At 42.0% G+C, this 21,120-nt stretch overlaps 1 protein-coding gene across 1 annotated transcript in view; it reads right to left on the bottom strand.

Annotated features, from left to right (window-relative positions):
- The window catches only part of LOC126279819 (solute carrier organic anion transporter family member 74D-like), a 98,421-nt gene that overhangs the window by 25,069 nt on the left and 52,232 nt on the right, over positions 1–21,120 (bottom strand). Inside the window, exons 7-8 of the mRNA XM_049979708.1 lie at positions 9,053–9,387; positions 153–316 (exon numbers count right to left, since the gene is read on the bottom strand). Coding sequence (XP_049835665.1) covers positions 153–316; positions 9,053–9,387 — 499 coding nt within the window. The remainder of the gene's footprint in view (positions 1–152; positions 317–9,052; positions 9,388–21,120) is intronic.

Genomic DNA, 21,120 nt, shown 5'->3' on the forward strand with positions numbered 1-21,120 from the left:
TTCTTCCTGTCGGTTAAATTTCGCGTCTGTAGCACGTCATCTTCGTGGTGTAGCAATTTGAATGGCCAGTAGTGTACTATCGGGACACTGGGTATGGGTGTTACCTGAGTACCACGATGCAGCGCCGTGAGGACACAGGTTGCGGGTATTACCTGAGCACTATGAGGAAACTGGCGACGTAGGTGGTGCTTCGCAGCACGGCGGCGAGCACCCACAGCACTTGCAGCACCACCCAGCGAGACGAACACTGTGCGTAGTCGCAGGAGCCCAGCTGCGCGAAGCCGCCGCCGGATATGCACGAGCAGCTCTTCAGGAACTGCAAAGTACCCGTAGGAGCTGGTTACTATCTCTGGGCAGGTTCGCGGCTGTTAAAGGTGAGCAATATCCAATGACCACAAGAGGCGTCAGTTTCAGGAACAACATTATCCATCCCTTTATGAGTAGCGTGATCATAAAGTACGTATTTCCGACAAAATACGAGGGTCACTCCAAAAGAAATGCACACTCCATTTGTAAAAATACAGTTTTCATTCTTCATGTGTGAAAGTTTTACAGTGTGTCGATAAATCCTTCACACTTGTTTTCAAACTTAGTTCAACCTATCCCCGCGAGTAGCGCCGTCACATCATGTCTTCAAGATGGATGTTACACTTGGCGTTCGTCAGAAGCAACGTGCTGCCATAGAATTCCTGTGCTGTGAAAACGAGACAGTGGGAAGCATCCACGAGAGGTTTAAAAGGTGTATGGAGATGCTGCTGTTGATCGCAGTACAGTTAGTCGATGGGCAGGGAGGATACGTGATGAAAGCGGGAACGGCAATATTGAGGATTGTCCTCGCAGTGGCAGGCCTAGTACTGCACACGTTCCATACAATGTGCAGAGAGTTAACGAACTGGTGACTGACTGCTGACAGGTGCATCACAGTGAACGAATTGTAACGCTACGTTGGGATAGGGGAAGGAAGTGTTTGCAGAATACTGAAAGTGTTGGTGTCTGAAAAGGTTTGTACCAGATGGGTTCCCAGGATGTTGACAGTGGCTCACAAAGAAACAAGAAAAAACTGTATGCAGCGAACTTTTGGAACAGTACGAGAATGGTGGAGATGTATTTCTTGGAAGAATTGTGACACGTGATGAAACATGGCTCCATCATTTTTCACCAGAGACGAAGAGGCAATCAGTGGAGTGGCATCATGCAAATTCATCCAAGAAGAAAAAAATCAAAACCACACCTTCCGCTGGAAAAGTTACGGCTACGGTGTTTTTCGATTCCGAAGGACTCTTGCTTGTGGACATCATGCCAAGTGGAACCACCATAAATTCTGATGCATATGTGACGACACTGAAGAAACTTCAAGCTCGACTGAGTCGTGTTCAACCACATCGACAAAAGCAGGATGTTTTCCTGTTACACGACAATGCACGGCCACATGTCGGTCAAAAACCAATGGTAGCGATCACAAAACTCGAATGGACAACACTGAAACACCCGCCTTACTGTCCTGACCTGGCTCCATGTGACTATCATCTCTTTGGGAAAGTGAAAGACTCTCTTCGTGGAACAAGGTTTGAAGATGATGACTCCCTTGCGCACACTGCCAAACGGTGGTTCCAACAGGTTGGTCCAGAATTTTACCGTGTAGGAATACAGGCGCTGGTTCCAAGATAGCGTAAGGCAGTTGAGAGGGATGGAAATTATGTAGAGAAATGAAAATCTACACACTGTAAAACTTTCAAACATGTATAATAAATGATAGATTTAAAAAAAAATAGGGTGCATTTCTTTTGGAGTGACCCTCATATTTCAGGAGCAGGAAAATAAACCGCGGCTTTTTGGACTGGCAGTTCACACTTTGGGTGCTAAATAGGTACGTTGTCCTGCTCATGAGAGCCCAAGAAGTGTGGTATTTATGACTCAATAGCCCTTTTTGTTTATGTTAGAATTGCCCTTCCTCTATCATCAAGGTGACTTTAATGAAGGCTGTAGACCTGTGGATATATGGTCAGAGTTCTGACGAGAAAAGAGGCTTCAATCGCCAAATCGCTGCATTCGATTAGAGTGCAAATGACAGTGGACAATTCTGTACAGAAGGATGATATGCAAATGTAGCAAGTAAAATTCTTAACACCTCTAACCTATACAGTGATGATGTCCAACATTAACAGCAGTAACTCAACTCATTCGGAAGAAGCGCGAAAGCCCATGCTTTGAGAAATGAAAGCGACACTGATTTCCGACAGTATTCAGCCATTCGTCGAAACCAAAGGATTCCTTGAGAAGATCCCTGCAAAGGTGTCGATACGTCAAATATTGGAATAGAAGAATTAAGATGAACAGGACGGAGTCTAACAACCATTCACTGTATACACGTGTTAACGGTAAACTTTTACTAGTGTGTATTTTAAAAAATGCACTGTCCAAGAAAAAAAAGCAAAGTACTCAGAAGAAATGGTGGGATATCAATGCAATTTCATACACATACGTACAAACCGTCGGTGGGTAAGTACATGGTTGGAATTGCAATTCACTGAGTCAGGTGCAACAGCTACCAGAGAGCTTTAGTGCTGTTCGTGCTTAGCCCTGCTGCCAATCCTTTAGGGTATTCAGCGTGCCGCAGGAGAAACGATCAATATTCAGAGATATGACAGGAACCATCATTCCAAGCAGTCTACTAAACATGGACTATAAAATGCATATCTTAAGAGCTAAGAGCACTTGTTCAGGAGAACAGGTGTGCTTCATAAAAGCGAAGATGAACAAGTGATGGCTCTTACGGTTTACACTTTGCTGACCATGTTCGCTTGACTACTTTTTCTCGTTTTGGTCTATGGAAAGCAAAGACCCTTCCATCAGAAAAGAGCTATTTCCCAGCTCATAGCTCTTAAGGGGGGACGTTGATGAAAAACACATACTGTTTCAAAAATGCACCAAATCCACAGTTTTGGAGATGTGGCAATGAAATTTTGCACCACGCCTTACATCAAAGTAACACATTTACATATAAAATCCTTTGATTATATATATTCAGCATTTTTAAAATTAAATTTGAAGTTTTATTTTCAAAAAATAATGTATCTTGCTTTCTTTTTCTCAGATAGTATTCAAGAGATTTCAACAAAAATTTCTCTGTTTCATCTCTTTACATATTGTAAACTCTCTCATGAGATTTTTGGAGCAGGTCAAATAGAAGAACATTCATACTTTTTAATTATAATTCCACAAATACAATTTCAAATTCATGCAAAATTCCAGTCACTTTGCAATATCTTAGATTGCAATCAGAATTTCAAAATTTGCACTTGAGACAATGTTTATTAGGTCTGCAGAAATATGTGTACAAAATTTCATAACTCTAGCATTCATATAATCTGATGAAAAGGTAGATAAACTTTTCAGGAAACGCAATTTAAAGTCCAACCTAACTTTTTTCCTTATGCCACTTCTTCAGAAGACACCAAATTTGTACTCTGGGTCGTCTTTCTACATCTACATCCATACTCCGCAAGCCACCTGACGGTATGTGGCGGAGGGTACCCTGAGTACCTCTATAGGTTCTCCCTTCTATTTCAGTCTCGTATTGTTCGTGGAAAGAAGGATTGTCGGTATGATTCTGTATGGGCTCTAATCTCTCTGATTTTATCCTCATGGTCTCTTCGCGAGATATACGTAGGAGGGAGCAATATACTGCTTGACTCTTCGGTGAAGGTATGTTCTCGAAACTTTAACAAAAGCCCGTACCGAGCTACTGAGCGTCTCTCCTGCAGAGTCTTCCACTGGAGTTTATCTATCATCTCCGTAACACTTTCGCTATTACTAAATGATCCTGTAATGAAGCGCGCTGCTCTCCGTTGGATCTACTCTATCTCTTCTATCAACCCTATCTGGTACGGATCCCACACTGCTGAGCAGTATTCCAGCACTGGGCGAACAAGCGTACTGTAACCTACTTCCTTTGTTTTCGTATTGCATTTCCTTAGGATTCTTCGAATGAATCTCAGTCTGGCATCTGCTTTACCGACGATCAACTTTATATTATCATTCCATTTTAAATCACTCCTAATGCGTACTCCCAGATAATTTATGGAATTAACTGCTTCCAGTTGCTGACCTGCTATTTTGTAGCTAAATGATAAGGGACCTATCTTTCTATGTATTCGCATCACATTACACTTGCCTACATTGAGATTCAGTGGCCATTCCGTGGACCATGCGTCAATTCGCTGCAGATCCTCCTGCATTTCAGTACAATTTTCCATTGTTACAACCTCTCTATACACCACAGCATCATCTGCAAAAAGCCCCAGTGAACTTCCGATGTCATTCACCAGGTCATTTATGTATATTGTGAATAGCAACGGTCCTATGACACTCCCCTGCGGCACACCTGAAATCACTCTTACTTCGGAAGACTTCTCTCTATTGAGAATGACATGCTGCGTTCTGTTCTAGGAACTCTTCAATCCAATCACACAATTGGTCTGATAGTCCATATGCTCTTACTTTGTTCGTTAAACGACTGTGGGGAACTGTATCGAACGCCTTGCGGAAGTCAAGAAACACGGCACCTACCTGTGAACCCGTCTCTATGGCCCTCTGAGTCTCGTGGACGAATAGCGCGAGCAGTGTTTCTACTCTCCAGAAAAGTCATTATACTCGAACGTAATACGTGTTCCAAAATTCTACAATTGATCGACGTTAGAGATATAGGTCTATAGTTCTGCACATCTGTTCCACGTCCCTTCTTGAAAACGGGGATGACCTGTGCCCTTTTCCAATCCTTTGGAACGCTACGCTCTTCTAGAGACCTACGGTACACCGCTGCAAGAAGAAGGGCAAGTTCCTCCGCGTACTCTGTGTAAAATCGGACTGGTATCCCATCAGGTCCAGCAGCCTTTCCTCTTTTGAGCGATTTTAATTTTTTATCTATCCCTCTGTCATCTATTTCGATATCTACCATTTTGTCATCTGTGCGACAATCTAGAGAAGGAACTACAGTGCAGTCTCCCTCTGTGAAACAGCTTTGGAAAAAGACATTTAGTATTTCGGCATTCAGTCTGTCATCCTCTGCTTCAGTACCATTTTGTAAACAGAGTGTCTGTATATTTTGTTTTGATCCACCTACCGCTTTAACACAATACCAAAATTTCTTAGGATTTTCTGCAAGTCAGTACATAGAATTTGACTTTCGAATTCATTCAACGCCTCTCGCATAGCCCTCCTCACACTACATTTCGCTTCGCTTAATATTTGTTTGTCTGCAAGGCTTTGGCTATGTTTATGTTTGCTGTGAAGTTCCCTTTGCTTCCGCAGCAGTTTTCTAACTTGGTTGTTGTACCACGGTGGCTCTTTTCCATCTCTTACGATCTTGCTTGGCACATAACTCATCTACCGCATTTTGTACGATGGTTTTGAACTTTGTCCACTGATCCTCAACACTATCTGTACTTGAGACAAAACGTTTGTGTTGAGCCATCAGGTACTCTGTAATCTGCTTTTTGTCACTTTTGCTAAACAGAAAAATCTTCCTACTTTTTTTAATGTTTCTATTTACGGCTGAAATCATCGACGCAGTAACCGCTTTATGATCGCTGATTCCCTGTTCTGCATTAATTGTTACAAATAGTTCAGGTCTGTTTGTCACCAGAAGGTCTAACATGTTTCCCTTCAAGGCTTCTCTTCTGGTTTCTTGTTTTCTGTCTTCTTTCATTTACCAGGTCATCAACTGACTTTTCGGCTACAGAGACGCGCTGTAAATCTATTTTTCTCAGGATGTCTTGAGTAAAATTTCCTTTCTAGAAGCCCATTCTTTCTAATACCTTCATCCTTCCGACGTTCCCATCATTAAATACAATAACTGCATAATAAGTTGCAATTCTGACAACTATCGCAGATGCAAATGTGTTTTTAGGACATCGTTTCCGCATGAGCGAATTTAGAGACTCATTTGGATTTTGGCTTTTGCCATGAAGACACTTTTAGAGAAGTATAGGATCGGCCAGAAACCTGTAAGTGGGCTTGACAACATAGATAACACAATTTGCAAACATCTCATTGTGGATATATGGGTTGTTATTCCTTCGAGCCTGTAGATATTTACACCAACTATGTGGTACAGATGATGAATGAGATGTTCGTATGCATTTTTCAGGCATTTCGAATGCGATTTCATTATTGAAACTTTGGGAACTTAAGGTCCATGAATTTTACTAACAAATATAAAATAAATTGAAAATTGAGATTTTTGGTCAATTTCATCAACGTCTGCCTTTAAGGTATCCATTCCTGCCACATTCTTGACAGCGTCATATGCTGACTGATCACTGTCAAGGACACGAAGATGCCGGCTAACGGCTCCTAACATGGTTTGAAAGGAGCCTCTTAGTAGGTTTCCATATAGTAGGCTGGTCGAATCATGCAATATCCAGATTTGTATGGCATTCGAGTGTGACAATGGCCCAATAATGGAGTGAATGGGGACGCGAGGGCAGATACACTAGTCGTCGGGATCCTGGTCGCCCATTTATGATCGACACAAGGCACGATCGCCGCCGTACTGTGCACAAAAAAACACTGTAACTCCTTCATATCCGAGAATGTAATGGATCCCTGCAACATTCAGTGTCATTAGCAGCAGCCTGGCTAGGTAAATCCAGTCCCGCTCTTCGGCTGCCGTTAACACCACAGGACAAAACGACTGCGTTAAAGTGGTGCCGCGACAGGGAAGCATGGACTGCCGATCAATTTGATGAATTGTGTCGGACTGTGTTCAGCGACGAATCGCTTTTCTGCGCTACCTCTGATGACAATCGTCAGTGACTATGGCGGCCATCGTGTGAGAGGCTGCTTTCTTCCTATGTATTGAGAGGCACAGCAGAGTTATTCCTGAGGTCATAGTATGGGAAGCAATCGGGTCTGACTTCAGGTCACAGCTAGCGCTGACTGGGGATATTGTGAGACCACAACGGTACGTCGCAGACATCCTGCATCCTCACTTGTTGCTTCTAATGCGACAGTGTCACCGTGCCATCTTTTAACAGGAAATGCTCGTCCACACAGGGCACGTCTGACTATGAAATGCCTGCGTGGTGTTAAGGTGGTCCAGAAGCCAATAAGATCCCCAGACCCATTCGCGGTAGATGACGTGATGGGTCAGCTGGGACGTAAACTCGTTCCAAGGGCCAGTGGGCCCAGGAAAGTAAAACTCTCCACAACACAGAAACCAAAATTTCAGAAGGGCTGAGGAACGATGTTCTCGAGTTACTATATCTGTTATCACAAATCCAAAGAGAAACTTCTCTAATCTATCTACTTCTGAATACGCTTCTGATAACCTGTCACACAACCCTTTATCAACAATCCATCTGACTTTGAGAGTAATAGAGACATTCATAAGTACACTAGAAGGAAAAATGATATGCATTACTCTTTAAAGAATCTAGCTTCGTCATAGAAAGCGGTGAAATATGCAGCTAAGAAATTCTCTGAAATCTACCCACAGAAAAAAATTCTGAGAAATAGACACTTTTACAGGAAAAACCTGCAAATGGCCAGCATGTAGCTACATATTCTTTCTTCATTTTAAGTATGTGTGTGTGTGTGTGTGTGTGTGTGTGTGTGTGTGTGTGTTTCTGCTGTTGGGGACTCCAGGGCAGGTATGGTTTGTCCAGGATGCACATGATGGGTCAATCTTTACGTAAGTTAGTTGTGGTGGTCAGAGCTTAATTGATGGCTTAAGTGTTAGTGACTTTCTTATTAAGGTACATGCTTCCTAGCAGACATTCGAAGTAAACTTACTTGCAATAGACTGTAGCACGAAGCAGCACTTGCAAAGGAATGTTTTAATAGGAGCAGAAAATGGCGAATGAAGTATCCTGCATACTACTCCTGATACCAACTGGCTAAAAGGAATGGATGTTAAATCAATTTCAGAAAGCTGCTAGTAGATCGTAAAATTGAGTAACAGCTGTCAGCCACCACAGGTGTTGGAGGCAAGTCATGTTTTATCTGGGATGAAGGTGGTATTTTCAAGTGCTTAACATTTCTGAAGTTAAAAGTCATAGTGGCTTTACTAAGTTGAGGATGATATAAAAGTTTGAAACCGCGTTCTCTTATGTGGTTGTAGAATTCTGCTTCATCATTTTCCAGTGGACATAGAATTCTGTTTTGTCATTTTCTAGTTGCCTAGGCCAGTGTTGCAATTTAGTAAGCATGGACATATTTGGCAAGAGGCCCTGTGTTACACAGTGAAGCCATTAACTGGAGTTGGTGTTTAATAAAAGTAGCGTAGCTGATTTCTTTTGATTAGGCAGAAACTTGAATAGTGTTATTTTTGTGTGACTATTTATGTCTTGACTTTGAAACAGTTATAACGTCTAGTTTTCTATGGATTTTATCTGCAGACATTTATAGAAGTCATCTGGAGAGAGTGTAATGGCTGTTAGTTGTGTATGTTCTCTAGTCCTGTGACTGGACTTTGAAATCTTGCTGAATGCACACCAACAGCTGAAGGGCATTAATTATCAATTTGGTATAAGTAAAAGTGAAGCTTTCAAACTGATAAAGGACGTCTTTAACAGGGCAACAGTGCAGAGAATAATCTGGGTCTGTCAATAACCATTCCCAAGTAAGTCTTCGGGACAATATGTCTAATAATTTGTCTCGCATGCAGCTGGTCACTAGGAGTGCACGTATTGTAGCCATAGCCCCTAGTGAGACTTCAGGTGATCCCTCAAGTTCTTTGAGGACCAAGCGTAAGGAATTTTCATACGGCGACCCTGCCAGTATCTGTGTCTGACAAGCACCGGCGTTCATGCTATTTCATTACCCCTTAAGCCAGGATAGTATGCTCGGAACACAAACAATGTAGAAAGATTAAACGAAGATTGAAACATCAGCTACATTCTGGACATAGCCATCCTCCAAAAAATTGCACGAGCCAAGAGGATGAGTGTTGGGAGCTTTCAGAAACAATATATTACAAAATGTCTGATGCTGAACATGTGAGGAATAGCTTGGCAGAGCTAGGTTTGTCTGAGGCTGCTGAGCGACTCACACCAGTGTACGCGCCGATCTCGGTGCAGCCGGCGAGGCAGGCAGAGTAGTAGGTGTGGCGGGTGGTGACGCTGCAGACGGGGGCGAAGTCTGCGTCCCTGGAGCAGTGGCAGGCAGAGTTGCAGGGCTGCAGGAACTCTGCCGGGGCGCCGTCGCGCTCGCCGCTCACAGACAGCTGGTGGCAGCCCAGCCACAGCTGCGACAGCGACAGCAGAGCGCAGCCGGTCAGAGCCGCGCACACCCAGCCCGACAGGCAGCGCGCGCCCGGCTGCCGCCATGACACCAGCAGGCCCGCGCACGACACCACCAGAGCGCACACCACAGGCTCCAGCAGGCCTGCCGCACGTACATTGATCACCCAAAACATTATGACCACTGCTCACGGCCAGGTTACATACAGCCTTCATAAGAAACGAGACAAGGGGGACTTAGGTAATTATAGAGCAATATCATTGCTGACTTTATTCTCTACAATATTAGAAAAAGTTATGTATTCAAGAGTAGTCTCACATGTGAATGAAAATAATTTACTCATCATGTCACAGTTCGAATTCCGGAAGGGTAACTCGACTGAGAATGCTATCTACACATTTACCCATCAAATAGTACAAGCCCTAAATAACAAATTATCGCCAGTTGGTATTTTTTGTGATCTTTCCAAGGCAATTGACTGTGTGGAACAAGTCACACTCTTAGAAAAAACTCAGGTTTTACGAAACTGAAGGCTACACACACAGCTGGTTTGAATCATACTTAACGAACAGAAAGCAAACAGCTGTGTTGAATAGCACAAATAATGTTGGGAGTGTGGTAAATTCTAGTGACTGGGGAGTTATCACAGAGGGAGTCACACAGGGTTCAATTTTGGGTCCTCTTCTCTTCCTTACTCATGTGAATGACCTCTCACTTAACGTTCAGCAAGTAGAAGTAGGACTTTTTGCAGATGACACGAGTGTTATAATAAATCACATTCCAGAAAAAGAAGCTGAGGATAGTGTTAAGATGTCTTTCAAAGAATTATTTAGTGGTTCCCAGAAAATGGACTCTCCCTTAATTTTGAAAAAACGCACTATATCCAGTTCTGTACACCGAATACAGTCATACCAACAACTGATGTAACATATGAACAGGGCTCAATTAACAGGGTAGATTTCTCCAAATTTTTGGGTGTTCTAGTTGATGACAACTTGAACTGGAAAAAGCATATTACTGAGCTTCTCAAACAATTAAATTCAGCTTCTTTCACTCTTCATATAAACGCTAGTCTTGGTAATAAACAGATCAGCCTCCAAACGTACTTCACATATTTCCACTTTGAAACGTCCCCTTCGAAAAATTAATGAATTACTGTGCTCTTACATTATTTGATTTTTAAACAGCTGAGCAAAATTGAACGTACTCAGACATAACTCTCTTTACTTATTCTGATCAACACTAAACTGACACACAACATTTTTAGCGCAACGCAATCTGATTTTTAATAATCCCTACAAAAGAATGACCCTGACTAAAATTAACCTATACCTTTCACAAATCACTTACCTCACAAAAATCTTCGTTACTCGAACTACTGCAATACGACGAGCGCCACTACTGCCAGCTAAATAAAAGATTCAAACTACTGAAGGCACTAACTACTGATAGGCATAGTTAGCAAATGAATGATTTTGACAGAGAACTAACAATGTATTTACCTTAATAGTGTTCAGAAGTCATAATATATGTAGCAGTTCATGACATCCATTCATACAAATGTACTGTTTCTGATGGACACACGTCCAGATCATCCGCTCTCAAAAATCCGCCATCTCACTTCCCCACATCCACCGCTGCTGGCGGCTCATCTCCAACTGCGCAACGCTACGCGCTGTTAACAGCCAACAGCCCAACACTACAATAGCGAAAATTACAACAATGCCACCCAGCCACAGACTGCACACAGCACAGCCAGTGATTTTCATACAGAGCGCTACATGGCATTACCAATATAAAAACCTAAGCAGCCTACTTATAACTTAATAAAGTCTTATGGAATAGTTTTCTTGGGTAACTCACCACTTAGACATAAAGTATTGATTGCACAAAAGAGAGCAGTGAGAATAATTAGTGGTGTTCACCCAAAGACGTCATGTAGGCACCTATTCAAGGAGTTAGTTATTTTAACTGCACCATAAGAGTTCATATATTCGCTAATGAAATTTGTTATAAATAGTCCATCTCAATTCGCAAAGAACAGTGATGTTCATTCGTACAACTCTAAAGGGAAAAATTACCTTTCCTATCCGTTATTGAAGCTGTCAGTTGCTCAAAAAGGACTACATTATTCAGCAACAAAAATCTTTGATCATTTGCCCAACAACATAAAGTGTCTGGCAGGTAGCAGATCTAAATCTAGCTGAAAATCATTTCTCTTGGACAACTCCTTCTATCCCATGGACGAGTTTCTGTTTCAGAACTGGTTAAAAAAAATTGTACCTCCAAATGTAGTTGCATGTGTACGACTAAAAATTTGAGTGATATTAATATTAGCACTAAAAATGTGTAAATATATGTAACTTGTAATCTGACTTTTTCCACATCATATCGATAAAATAATCGTAAAAATGATCTAGGGAACATGACATAACTAAACTAAACTAAGCGTGGTGACGTTGCGGGCACTTGATACTCTATGAAAAGTATGTAAGCGCAGCAGAGGCGGATGGGGGCCACACTAGCGGAGATATGGGCTGCAAATGCGGAAATCCACTGAAGTTAGCGACTTTATCAAAGCATATATTATTATTATGCAGAGCTCGTGAACGAGTAACTCGAAAACGGCAAAGCTGGTCGAATGTTCACGTGATATCTACAGAAAGAGGTGGGAGGACAGTGAAACTACAACTAGGCGCTAAATGTGTCCACGGCTCTTCAGAGAACGTGAGGTTCAGAGGCTTGTCTGTCTTGCTAAGTAGGACAGATAATGACGTGGAATCTCTGCCAAAAGATCTCAAGGTAGTGCCCTCACATGTGTTTCAGAGCATACGGTTCATGGTACAGTGCTGATCATGGAGCTCCGCAGCAGACTACCCCTAGATGTTCATTTGCGACATCGTCAGTTACGACTGCAGTGAGCACATGACCATCAGGACTCACCGACGATCAATGAAAACGTCTGGGCTCTGCGGGTGAATTATGTTTTTGCTACGTTAGATCGCTGGTCGTCTCCACAAACGCCGTCATCGAGATGAAAGGCGGCTCGAATCGTGCAGTGCGACACGGACGCAGGCTGGTGAGAGCAGTATTATGCTATGGGAAACCTTCTCCTGCACTTGAATGACACCTGTGGCAGTAATCAAAGACATGCCGATACACTATGTGATCAAAAGTATCCGGACACCTGACTGAAAATAACTTACAAGTTTGTGGCGCCCTGCATCGGTAATGCTGGAATTCAATATTGTGTTGGCTCACCCTTAGCCTTGATGACGGCTTCCAAACTCGCAGACATTTATTCAATCAGGCACAGGAAGATTTCTTGGGGAATAGCAGCCCGTTCTTCACGGCGTGATGCACTGAGGAGAGGTATCGATGTCGGTCAGTGAGGCCTGGCACGAAGTCAGCGTTCCAAAACATCCCATACGTAGTATTCGCGTTTGGACTGTGTGGGCCAGTCTATTACAGGAATGTTATTGTCGTACAACCACTCCGCCACTGGATGTACAAAAAATATTTCAAATGGCTCTGAGCACTATGGGACTCAACTGCTGTGGTCATTAGTCCCCTAGAACTTAGAACTACTTAAACCTAACTAACCTAAGGACATCACACACATCCATGCCCGAGGCAGGATTCGAACCTGCGACCGTAGCAGTCGCACGGTTCCGGACTGCGCTCCTAGAACCGCGAGACCACCGCGGCCGGCCTGGATGTACATTATGATCATGTGCCCGACCGTGTTGAAAGATGCAATCATCAGCTCCGAATTGCTCTTCAACAGTGGGAAGCAAGAAAGTGCTTAAAACAATGTAACACTGTGCTGTGATAGTGCCAAGCAAAAAAAGGGGTGCAAGCCTCTCCATGAAAAACACGACCACACAATAACACTATCGCCTCTGAATTTTACTGTTGGCACTACACGCTCTGGCAGGTGACGTTTACCGGGCATTCGCCATACCCACACCCTGCCATCGCATCGCCATATTGTGTACCGTGACACGCCACTCCACACAACGCTTTTCCACTGTTCAATCGTCCAACGTTTACGCTCCTTACACCAAGCAAGTCGTCGTTTGGCATTTACCGGCGTGACGTGTGGCATATGAGCAGCCGCTCGACCATGAAATCCAAGTTTTCTCACCTCCCGCCTAACTGTCATAGTACTTGCAGTGGATCCTGATGCAGTTTGGAATTCCTGTGTGATGGTCTGGATAGATGTATGCCGATCACACATTACGGCCCTCTTCAACAGTCGGCGGTCTCTGTCAGTCAATTGACGAGGTCGGCCTGTACGCTTTTGTGCTGCACCTGACTCGTCACGTTTCCACTGCACTATCGCCTCGGAAACAGTGGACCTAGGGATGTTTGGGAGTGTGGAAATCGCGCGTACAGACGTATGAGTGGTAAGGCACTGGACTCGCATTCGGGAGGACGACGGTTCAATCCCGCGTCTGGCCATCATGATTTAGGTTTTCCGTAATTTCCCTAAATCACTGCAGGGAAATGCCGGGATGGTTCCTCTGAAAGGGCATGGCCAACTTCCTTTCCCATCCTTCCGTACACCGATGAGACCGATGACCACGCAGTCTGGTCTCCTTCCCCAAACAACCAACCAACCAACGTATGACACAAGTGACACCGAATTACCTGACCACGTTCGAAGTCTGTGAGTTCTGCAGAGTGCCCCATTCTGCGCTCTAACGATGTCTAATGACTACTCAGGTCGCTGACATGTAGTACCTGGCAGCAGGTGCAGCACAATGCACCTAATATGAAAAACTTATGTTTTTGAGGGTGTCCGGATACTTTTGATCGCATAGTGTAGCTGTGAGCTACCTGCATCCCTTCATGCTTGATGTCTTTTCCCAACAGTGAAGTTATCTTTCAGAATTATTATCCATGTCTCGGAATCACAATCGTGTTACGGTGATTTGAGGAGCTCTATAGTGAACTCACGTTGATATCTCGCCTGTGTTAACCCTATGGAACCCATCTGGTTCGCTATGGGGCGCCATCAACGCGAATTACGTGACCTGTAATGTCACAAAACTACCAAGAAATTATGATACGCAGTATCAGTGAGATACTTCTTTCCAAGACGGAAAAATAAACTGTTAAACATTAGGTCATAAAATTGTGGTTCATCACTCTAATTACCTCTCTACAGACAGATTTATGCCACATACAGACACATTGGGCAAAAAACTTGTCACCTCCTGGAAACATCATGCTGCTGTTGTCGTGGTTTTCAGTCGGAATACTGCAGATCTCAATGCTACTCTATTCTGTACAAGCCTCTTTATCACCTAATAATTAATGCAACCTACCTGAATTCATCTCTTGGTCTCTCTCTACGATTTTTACCCCTCACACTTTCCTCTAGTAGTAAACTGGTGATCCCTTGACGTCTCAGAATGTGTCCTAACAACGTATCCCTTCTCCTCGTCACGTTGTGTTAAATTTTCTTTTCTCCCCAGTTCTATTCAGAACCTCCTCATTAGTTACGCGATCTAACCTTGTGATCTTCAGCATTATTCTGTAGAACTACATTTCAAAAGATTTTATTCTCTTCTTGTCTAAACTGTTTATCATCCATCTTTCACTTCAATATGTGGCTAAATTCCATGCAAATTCTTTCAGAAAAGCTTTCCTGAAACTTAAATCTATATTCGATGTTAACAAATTTCTCTTCTTCAGAAGCGTTTTGCTTTCTTCTTTGCCATTCCCAGTCCACATTTTATATCCTCTCTACTTCGCGCATCGTTAGTTACTTGGCTGCCCAAATAGAAAAACTCAGGTGCTACTTTCCTCAAAGTTTTTATTCCTTCCTCCAGGAACTAAATTCCTTCTCCGAAGTTTTCATTAGTTTCCTTTACTGGTTTCTCAACGCACAGATTAACTAATGCCATGGTTAGTCTACAACAGTGCCTCACTCCCTTCTCAACCACTGCTTTTCTTTCATGCCCCGAAACTCTTATAACTGCCCTCAGGTTTCTGTACAAGTTGTAAACATCCTTTCGCTCGCTGTATTTTACCACTGCTACATTCAGATTTTCAAAGAGAGATACCAGTCAAAAAGGCCAAAGCCTTATCTAATTCTCCAAACGCTATAAACGTAAATTCGTCTTTCCTTAACCCATCTTCTAAGAGAAGCCTGAGGGTCAGCACTGACTGACGATAGCAATGTCATAAGCGAATCTTGTGATTGACACGTTCCACTTTCAGTTTTAACTCCACTCTTTAATTTTTCTTTTATATCCATCATTGCTCCTGCGGTGCATAGGTCTCATATTACGGCGAAGGACTACATCCCTATCTGACACTCTTTTTAATTCAAACCCTTAGTTCTTGTTCTTTCGTTTTTATTGATGCCTCTTAACCATCGTCCGTATTGTGTATTACCCGTCTTTCGCTAAAGCTTACCCCTATTTTTCTCAGAATTTCGAACGTCTTCCATCATTTTACATTGTCTATAGCTTTTTCCAGGTCGATAAATCCTATGAACGTGTGTTGATTTTTCTTCAGTATTGCTTCCACTATCAACAGCAACATCAGAACTGCCTGTGTGATGCTCTTACTTTTCGTAAACCAAATTGATCATCATCTAATACATCTTTCGTTTCTTTTCCGTTCTGTATATTATTGTTGTAAGCAACTTGGATCCATGTGCTGTTAAGCTGACTGTGTGATAACTTTCGCACTTGTCGGCTCTTGAAATCGTCGGAATTATGCGAATGATGTTATCAGCAAAATCAGACTCATACATATTTGAATAGTATTTTCTTGGGTAAGTGCTCTCTATCCTACATAACGGAATCTATTCGGTGAGAAAGACAGTCCAGAAAAATCTTCAAGTACACCGCATACAGCTGAAAGCTAGGTACTTCGTCGGATTTACAGCTCTTAGATTTGTGCGATTTATCGTATGCCCAAAATTTATCAGATTTCTTTTAATACCCACGTGGATGACCTCGCACTTTTCTTTGTTTGGTGCTAATTCCCACTTTTCGCACCATACAGAAATTCTAGATCAATTTTTATTGCAAGTGATCGTTTGGTGATTTTACTACACGGTAAATACAGAGTCATCTGCAAACAATCTAAGGGGGCTGCTCAGATTATCGCCTAGATAGAGGGCCTATGACACTACCTTGTGGAATGCCAGACATCACTTCTGTTCTACTCGATGATTTACCGTCTATCACTACGAACTGTGACCTCTCTGAGAGGAAATCACGAATCCAGTCACACAACTGAGATGATACTCCATATGCACGCAATTTGATTAATAGTCGCTTGTTAGGAATGGTATCAAAAGCCTTCTGGAAATCTAGGAATATGGAATCGATCTGAGATCCCTTGTCGACAGCACTTATCACTTCATGGGAATAAAGAGCTAGCTGTGTTGCACAAGAATGATATTTTCTGAATTCATGCTGGTTATGTATCAATAAGTCATTTCCTTTAAGGTGATTCATAATGTTCGCGTACAGTATATGCTCCAAAATCCTACTGCAAATTGAGGTCAGTGATATGGGTCTGTACTTCAATGGGTTACTCCAAATTCCTTTCTTGAATATTGGTGTGACCTATGCTACTTTCCAGTCTTTAGGAACAGACCTTTCATCAAGTGAGCGGTTGTAGATTATTGCTAAGAAAGGCGCTATTGTGTCTGCATACTCTGAGGGGAACCTGATTGGTATACCATCTAGACCTTTCTTAAGTGATTTGTTTCGCAGCACCTACGATATCTACTTTTATGTCACTAATGCTAACAGCTCTTGTGGTTTCGAATTCTGGAATATTTACTTCGTCTACTTTCGTGAAGGAATTACGGAAAACTGTATTTAGTAACTCTGCTTTAGTGGCACTATCATCGGTAACATTTCCATCGCTATCGCGCAGTGACGGTATTGACTGTTTTTTGCCATTGGTGTACTTTACATACTACCAGAATCTCTTTGGGTTTCTGCCAAATTTTGAGACAATGTTTCATTGTGTAAATTATTAAAAGCATCTCGCATTGATGTCCGCACTAAATTTCGAGCTTCCGTGAAAAATAGCCAGTGTTGGGAATTTTGCGTTCTTCTGAATTTGGCATGCTTTTATTCTTTGCTTCTGCAACAGTGTTCTGATGTGTTTTGCATACCATGGTGGATTAGTCCCGTCTCTTACTAACTTACGCGGTATGGATCTATCTATTGCTGTCGATACAGTATCTTTGAATTTGAGTCATATCTGGTCTACACTTACATAATTAGCTTGGAAGGAATGGAGACTCTCTCTTGCGAAGCCATCAAGCGAATTTTTATCTGCTATTTTAAATAGACATATTTTTCGTTTATTTTTAGTGGTTTTGGTTGTTATGGTTTTGAGCCTCACTACAATGACCTTGAGTTCACTAATCCCTGTATCCGTCATGACTCTCTCTATTAAATCAGGATTATTTGTGGCTAAGAGATCAAGTGTGTTTTCGCAACCATTTACAATTCATGTGGGCTCATAAACTAATTGTTCAAAGTAATTCTCAGAGAAAGCTTTTAGTACAATTTCGGAAGATGTTTTCTGTCTACCACCGGCTTTGAACATGTATTTTTGCCAACAAATCGAGGGTAGATTGAAGTCTCCACCAATTATAACTGTATGAGTGAGGTACTTATTTATAATGAGATTCAAGTTTTCCTTGAACCGTTCAGCTATTATATCATCTGACTCGGGGGGTCGGCTGTTGCGTATAACCTCTACCCATAGTAATTCGTAGGAACTATCCATTTCAACTTCACTACAAGACAAACTGCTAACAATTGACATAAACACACCACCACCTACTTTATTTAATATATCCTTTCTGAACACTGTTTACGCCTGTGTAAAAATTTCGGGAGAATTTATCTTCTGCTTCAGCCAGCTTCCTGTTCCTGTAACGATGAGGTGCTCATGAACAATCATGTCTAATGCCTCTTTGAACTGAACTGGTAAGAGCTGTAAAACTACTGTAGGCTACCGTAGCCTCTCAAAAGTAAGCATAGTATACGACAGCTTCCCTAGGAGCTTAGTCAGTTAGCGTTGTACTCGCATTACCTCTATGTTAGTTGTGTTGCACATCTATTGCACGTTACCTAATAACAATCGCTTTCTTTACATATGCGATCAGTGTCTCACAAGATTCCCCAAAAACCGGAAGCGATGAACCAACTATAAACTGAACGAGGTTATGTAAAGAGCCAGGCTACGGAACAGTTTTGTTCTACGTAGTTCTCCTACTGCCTGTTACTGAAAAATAAACAGTATTTATAGCAAAACTGAAATAGTCAACGTTTAAATAAGGTTTTATTCAAACATTGATATTCTGTGACGTGAAACAGCGGGATGTTGTAGGAAAAATAAGGGAAACAATACGTATTTATAATATAACACCAGAAAGCGCAATTTCCTCAGCAGGAAGATAAAATAAAACACTGCAAATCAACAATACATCTAACATCGCTTCAATACTTCGTCGAACTTCATAAAACATGTTTCTGTTATTCATAAACACCTTTCACATTTATTAATAATAACCGGAATCTCTTACCTCCGGTCATCATGAAGAACATTCTTCTGAATACAAAAACAACAATTATATGTACATTTATATTTGTGCATATAAACTATACTTCCTACAAAAGAAATTGTTTTGGTTACTTAAAAACGCAGAAGTTAGGCTACCAAATAATTTTTATTACTTAAAAAAAGCAATTCATATTCCGTAAGAATGTAATATATAGAATGGACTAACACCCAATACCGTGTGGTTCTAATTACGTGCAAAACAAAGAGAAGTCGTCGGCTCCCAGTTTCTCTCTTACACTCTCGTTTGTGTTTCTTTCCCTACTAATGCAGCTAATAGTACCGGCAATCCTAACATTTACTATGTCATTTATGTAGTTTTAGTAGAGCGCAACTGCAGTAATGATATTTACCTGTTTCCTGTATGTCTTGTAATTGTCACACAATCGTCTTCTGAAAGCCCGGAGGGGCTTATAAATATACGTGCATACAGGGCGATTCAAGAGTCACGCACCTTATGACAAAGCTCTACATTGGTGGTTCAAAAGTCTTGACCAATAGGACAAAGAAGTATTCAGGCATATGACAGTAGTCATCATTAGAGGCAAAAAGTGTAGTAAACATGGGCTCTAAAACGCATACATTAAGATCTGTGACCACTTATTCATCTTCGATGTTGTTGTTGTCTTCAGTCCTGAGACTGGTTTGATGTAGCTCAGCTGGTAAAGCGCTCGCTTAGCATGCGAGAGGTACTGAGATCGATACCCAGCGCCTCCAGAATTTTTAACACACCTACATGCGCACCTTGCCATGCAAGTGGAATAATTCACAACCAGCAGAGGTGTCTAGGCAGATACAAGCGAACGATTAGCATCCACAATTGGCAAGCGTACTTTTATTCGTGCGCAGGAAGCACCCTCCTCCCACACCTACACTTAATTTAGAAACAGTACAAGTGTTCTCTAGGTTCTAGGGGACTTATGACCACAGATGTTAAGTCCCATAGTGCTCAGAGCCATTTGAACCATTTGAACACTGTCCATTCCATTCAACTGCTCTTCCAAGTCCTTTGCTGTCTCTGACAGAATTACAATGTCATCGGCGAACCTCAACGCTTTTATTTCTTCTCCATGGATTTTAATACCTACTCCGAACTTTTCTTTTGTTTCCTTTACTGCTTGCTCAATATACAGATTGAATACATCGGGGACAGGCTACAACCATGTCTCACTCCCTTCCCAACCGCTACTTTCCTTTCATGCCCCTCGACTCTTATAACTGCCATCTGGTTTCTATACATATTGTATATAGCCTTTCGCTCCCTGTATTTTACACCCGCCATCTTTAGAATTTGACAGAGAGTGTTCCAGTCAACATTGTCAAAAGCTTTCTCTAAGTCTACAAATGCTAGAAACGTAGGTTTGCTTTTCCTTAATCTATTTTCTAAGATAAGTCGTAGGGTCAGTATTGCCTCACGTGTTCCAACATTTCTGCAGAATCCAAACTGATCTTCCCCGAGGTCAGCTTCTATCAGTTTTTCCACTCGTCTGTAAAGAATTCGCGTTAGTATTTTGCAGCTGTCACCTATTAAACTGATAGTTCGGTAATTTTCACATCTGTCAACACCTGCATTCTTTGGTAATAGAATTATTATATTCTTCTTGAAGTCTGAGGGTATTTCGCCTGTCTCATACAAACGTGCTCACCAGATGGTAGAGTTTTGTCAGGACTGGCTCTCCCAAGGCCGTCATTAGTTCTAATGGAATGTTGTCTACTCCCGGGGCCTTGTTTCGACTTAGGTCTTTCAGTGCTCTGTCAAACTCTTTACGCAGTATCATATCTCCCATTTCATCTTCATCTACATCCTCTTCCATTTCCATAATATTGTCCTCAAGCACATCGCCCTAATATAGACCCTCTACATACTCCTTCCACCTTTCTGCTTTCCCTTCTTTGCTTAGAACTGGGTTGCCATCTGAGCTCTTGATATTCATACAAGTGGTTCCCTTTTCTCCAAAGGTCTCTTTAATTTTCCTGTGGGCAGTATCGATCTTACCCCTAGTGAGATAAGAGTCTACATTCTTACATTTGTCCTCTAGCCATCCCTGCTTCGCCATTTTGCACTTCCTATCGATCTCATTTTTGAGACGTCTGTATTACTTTCTGCCTGCTTCATTTACTGCGTTTTTATATTTTCTCATTTCATCAATTAAATTCAATATTTCTGCTGTTACCCAAGGATTTCTACTAGCCCTCGTCTTTTTAAATACTTGATCTTCTGCTGCCTTCACTACTTCATCCTTCAGAGCTACCCATTCTTCT

This window comes from Schistocerca gregaria, chromosome 1 (genome assembly GCF_023897955.1).
Source record: "Schistocerca gregaria isolate iqSchGreg1 chromosome 1, iqSchGreg1.2, whole genome shotgun sequence".
Taxonomy (NCBI): Eukaryota; Metazoa; Arthropoda; class Insecta; order Orthoptera; family Acrididae; genus Schistocerca; species Schistocerca gregaria.